The sequence below is a fragment of the Benincasa hispida genome, chromosome 6, assembly GCF_027475165.1.
Source record: "Benincasa hispida cultivar pf3 chromosome 6, pf3_genome.v1.1, whole genome shotgun sequence".
In the NCBI taxonomy this organism is placed as follows: domain Eukaryota; kingdom Viridiplantae; phylum Streptophyta; class Magnoliopsida; order Cucurbitales; family Cucurbitaceae; genus Benincasa; species Benincasa hispida.
The window spans coordinates 43,884,329-43,889,801 of record NC_143483.1 but is presented as its reverse complement, the minus strand read 5'-3'; the positions used below and the strand labels follow the sequence as shown (position 1 = coordinate 43,889,801).

Here is a 5,473-nt window from a genome sequence, read left to right as displayed (position 1 = left end):
AAATTTTATTTGAGAATTTTCTTTTTTAATGTTAGAAATTTCTTCCTTTATTGTATTTATTTCTCTTTGAAGGTCGGGAATAGTTATTGGTTTTGTTTTTGGTTCAAAGCGAGAAATTATATATTTAAGATTATAATGTTGGAAACTTTGTTGTTTAGGTTCTATAATAAGATCTTTAAGTTTTTCAAAATATTCTCTTTTAATTTCGGGGTCTTCAATTTGGCGAATGACTTCAAAAAGAATCTTTTGGTCATGTACATGTCTTGATTTGATTATCACTAGAGGATGTTGATATTTCAGAATCAAAATTATCAATAATTTCTTAGATTTCAAAAATTTAGTCATAGGAGGATTCTTCATTGTCATCTGACGAGGAGAAGGAGTTTGAAGGTATTAACAAATTTAATAATTGAATTTTTAAAACTTCATCTATTTCTAAACTATTACTTTTTCCTTTCATAGGACAATTGGGCAACGTGAAGGACGTTTTCTATAATTTAAACAAAATTTTAAAGTCTCTTAAAGATTACTTTGTAACTAATTGATTTTCTAAAGCATAAAATTGAAAATTTATTTGTGGCCAACCATTGAGAAACAATGCATCAATTTAATATCCATTTGAATCAGTTAACTTCACTTAGATTGCTTTAGCAGTTTCAGAAGTTGGTTGGAATTGGTAACCAATTTGATTTTGTTTAAAAGAGAAATTGACATCAATTTTTAATCTCTTATATATGACTTAGAATCGATTTTGGCCAAAACCAACCCGAAACCAATTAATTCTGTCTGTGCTGATGGGGGGTCTGGTACGCAGCCAATCTCAATGAGAGAAATATTAATATGTAGTTAGAAGATGATCAAATTCAATAACCAAAAGTTACAGCAAACAACTTGACAGATTCCAGTGAAAGAGCTACCAAATTTCAAATGACAATTTATAATCAGATTTGACCAACTTTTCATTAAACTCATATTGGAAGGTGGAGAGATAACACACAGCAGTTACTGTCACAGAAACCAATTTTGTAAGAACTTGTTTAATCATCATCAGGGTCATATTCAAAGATATACAAGTATGGAGTTACAGGTTTGAGTCCAAGATCTTCTTTGATAGCCATGATCGGCACTACAGGCTCATTCCAACCCAACCTTTGCAAGTAAACCGAATCATACGCTTCAATGTTCAAACCTGAAGCAAGAAACAGCTCCAACTCAAGCACGAATCGGTCTGCTCTTGCCGACAGGAATGGCTTTGCTGCATCAAGGACCATGCGGTTAAACGTTTCCCTCTTCAGTTCAGGCGTTTCTGTTTGATACCTAGGTTCATTTCTTTAAGGAAAGACAGAGAACAAGAAGCAGGTTTTAGGGTGTAATCATGTATCATATCATGTATATTTACATTCATGTGGATAGGTGATGGGTGATAGTCAGAGAGATAAATGAAAATGGGTGTTTTCAAAAGATTCTACATGCCAAACCGGAATGAAAAGCATTAACCAAAAAATAAAAAAATCCCTAAAGTTTGGTGGGTAACAATTTTGTCCATATACTTTGAAATTTTAACAATTTAGTTATTGAACTTTAGTATGCAACAACTTAGTCTCTGTACTTATCGTAATGATTTAGTTTCTAACATGAAAAATCTCATCAAACTAGCGTCAAGTTTTATTATTTAACCACTTATTTGATCCCTTATTAGTTTATTGATCTACAAGAGTAAGAAATTCCATTAAATTTTGACAATACTTTTCATGATACAGACATTATATTATAACAAAATACTAAATTTTTATATAAATAAAATTTACACTAAAATTTGCCGAGACTAATTACGAACTAAAGTTTAGGGACTAACCATGAAAGTTGTGTTCTTTATCCAATTTTCTATTTGATGAAAGTATAGAATGCAATAATGGATGGTTATTACCTACTAAAAAATGAATTAATAAAACCAAGTAGGTGGTGCATAATGATGTCAATATCTTCTTCCTGTAAAAGGGAAGGAGACACTATCAGTCATCATCCACAATGAACTGTAATGCAGAGAAATAGAATGGGTAAATCAAGAAACTATGCCATAGAAACGCGGTTTTGTCGAAGTAATTCCTTCTCTACTAAAACTGAGTTCACAAATCCTCATAGTTAAAGTGACACATCTTTACCTCATCTTGCCTACTTCCACAATACACAGTTTTCCTTAACATTGAGAATAAAATAGAGTTCACAAATCCTCAATTAACAGATAAATCCCCCTCCTTAGAGGAGACAAAACCTCCTAGGGGCCACTATGCCACAAATGGGAGAAACCCCAACCTTCTCCTACCTTTTTATATGCCTATGCGGAAGAGAGATTTGATCTTCGTCCAGGGTGAATTTCATTCATTATGAACTCGAAAGCGTAAGCCTGATTAGTGAAGTCTTAGAAACTTCATGAATTTAATGAATGATCAGCCATTTCATTTGTGCTTGACGCAAGTAGGTGACAGAATCTATGGATTCTATGTTTCAATGGGATACCAATTGCTTGGATGCCTTTGTTTGAAAGCCTTGAGATGATTTGCAGGAAAAAAAAAAATGCTTTCTAGCGTCTTGTGTCTCCATAACAAATGGTCCATTTATTGATGGGCAAACGACGGGGGCATTTTGGAATTAAGAATTTCATTAACTACTAGGTGCAGTGATAGAATTCATTTCCCCAAGAATCCGACTGTAGGAGAATGTAGGAATGAGGAATGGCTTTCCCACCAGCATTTTTGGTTTTGAGATTGTTGTTTGATTTTGGATGTAAACAATTCTCCAAGAAAAAAAAGGGCCAAAGGAAGCATATCTCATAGAAGTACAAATGTGATGTAAGAAACTAAGACAGGAACCTGAATCAAAGCTTGAAGTTCCCTTTTCAACCAAACTTCAAGCCATTGGTTTGCCTGGAGATACTTCCGTAACTTCCAGTACCTCTGTACATTGAATATGTCATCCAAGAAACCTACATGTAGACAATTAGGGAAATTCATAAATCCAAGTTACTGGATGTAAATGTCGGAGCATCATCACATAACGAGTTGAACAATAAACAAAAGACAAACCTGGTTCAGTATAATAGCACTGTAATCTATACTTGTGAGCTTTTGATAAGATAAAGCTGCAAATAACATTAATTATAAACCACAGTCAATAAAGGCAGAGAAAATAAGATTAGAAAACCTAGGGGAAGTATCAACAGGAAGATACCTATCCTGAAAATCCCGATTAACATAATGTCTTTGGAGACAGTGTCCATCTAATCCGTGTATTATAGAAGAACTTTCTGTCTGGTGTTTAAGTATAAAAAAAATAAGAAATGCAATACAGAAAATATAGAATGCTACAATAAAACGAGATTAAGAGGGGAAGGAAAATTGAACCTTGCATAAAGGACACTTAATGGACGAGAGCATGCAGGAGTGCTTCCCAGAAACCACTTTGGTCCATTGTAAAATGCAATTGTAACAAAATTTATCTGCAAGACAGAAATAGAGTTAAGCTAGAACCATTCAAACTCCTCAACAAAGTGTTTCAACATTCCTTTTTTTTCTAAATAGTATGTTGTACTTAACGTGAATGAACAAATAGAATCACTAGGGTTAATTAAATGATCATATTCACCCAAACTTTAAGGCTTAACTTTGGAAATTATCGATACTCAACATGATACAAAATGCAAAATCTTAAGGTAAGTGATATTTACTCTTTCATTTCAATATTCCGTGCATTGCAGAACATAATCAAAACTAATATTCAAGCCCAGACATAAGGAAGTATACAAAAAATAAATTTACACTCGACATATCAAAGAAACCTAAAACATTCTAGCTGCTGTTTCTGTTTTCCTCAAAGAAGAAGATGCCATAATAAACACTTCAAATGGCTTACATAAAGCATACATACAGCACTGAAGAGCTGAGTACATTGGATTAAATTGAGAACCTCCAGAAGAACTTTATGTCCACTCAAAGCTAAAGAATTAGCTAGTTTACCTTTATCCCAAATGAATCCAGTTAATTATCTTTTAAAATACTATAATCATCAAACAATTTCGTTCATCAAATACGAGTAACAATGGCAGAAACCGTGATAATTGGGGAAGAGCTAAAAGCTGAAATCCCCTAAAAGGACAACAGAGTGGTTCTTACTTCTTCTGGTGATACAGTAACACATAATGGATTATTTACAAGTGGGTCACTATAAGAATCAGAAAAAAGAAACCCCAATTCATAAAAACGAACAATTTTTCTTAATTAATTTCTGTTTAGATGACTGGAAAATTCAAGAAAAACGAAAGAAGGAACAGATTGAGAGAAGTAAAGACGTACGAAAGCATTTGTCGAGATAGGAAGGTTGAATTATGAGTCCGAGGCAGATCGGGCAAGGATTGGTATCGTCGGAAAAGGAACTGCTCGTCGCTGTCTCCACTGGCGCCGTGCTTTGCAATTCCATGGCCCTTTCCGACATGGGTTTACAATGAACGATAACTCGATCAATCGACCAGCAGACACTCAATATATATGTAAATTAGATTAAATTACAGTTGAATCCCTTGCGCAACTATTTGGTTGGGAGCTTTTAAAAATCAATATTGTTTTCCAAAAATTTCACAAATCGACCACTAAAAAATTTTCTACCAATAACCTCTCCCTAAAAGCTTTTCTACCACCAACTTTCCCTAAAAACTTTTCTAACAGTACTCTTTTGTTCATGCGAAATTCCAAAATTACCTCCAATTTTAAAAAGCCCTCAGACCGTTTGATATCCGGGCGCCTCTACGAATATTTTACAACAATATGTCCCTTCATTTCCTTCATTTCCTTCTCAAAGCATTTCTCTTCGAAGATTTTTCTCTAAAATTTGCTCCTGTTTCCTCTCCGAACTTCAGTCAAGCACTCCTCGTAGGTTTCTCGTCAGTCGTCTTTATGCACTTGCCACTATAGTCGTGATCTGAAAGATATGAGACTCTTCTCCTTGAAGAATGCATGTTGATATTCGAGGTTTGACTATCTTTTAGGGTTTAATCACGTATTTGTTCGTAATCGATTGTTGAGAGAATACTAAGCGATCAGATAGAGAATTCTAAGCGAGCATTTAGAGAATATTAAGCGAGCGTTTAGATATTACTAAGCGATCGGATAAGGATTACTAAGCGATCGAATAGAGAATACTAAGCGATTGTTTAGGTTTATATCATGCGACCGTTTAACTATCCATTTTGCGATCATTTAGCTAACTGTTACGCAATCGTTGAGATATCTGTTATGCGATCGATTAGTTTGTGTTATGCGATTGTTTAATTTTGTTATGCGATTGTTTACTAATTGTTGTAATATACACGTCTGTCATATTGGTAAGATGGTCATCCTCGTTGAGAAAAATTTCCCTGCTACAGTCTCTTGCCAAGTCCACAAAACTGTCTCTATGATTAAGAATAAGTTGACAGAAGAAT

General features: G+C 34.1%; 1 protein-coding gene across 1 annotated transcript; it reads right to left on the bottom strand.

Annotated features, from left to right (window-relative positions):
• Positions 1–934: 934 nt before the first annotated feature.
• On the bottom strand, positions 935–4,570 carry LOC120078783 (RING/U-box superfamily protein). Its single transcript, XM_039033092.2, has 7 exons — positions 4,350–4,570; positions 3,402–3,496; positions 3,229–3,308; positions 3,084–3,139; positions 2,871–2,983; positions 1,928–1,989; positions 935–1,329 (listed from the first exon to the last, which is right to left on the bottom strand). The coding sequence occupies exons 1-7, from the start codon at positions 4,486–4,488 to the stop codon at positions 1,038–1,040; spliced, it is 837 nt and encodes a 278-aa protein (XP_038889020.1). The 5' UTR covers positions 4,489–4,570; the 3' UTR covers positions 935–1,037.
• Positions 4,571–5,473: the final 903 nt, after the last annotated feature.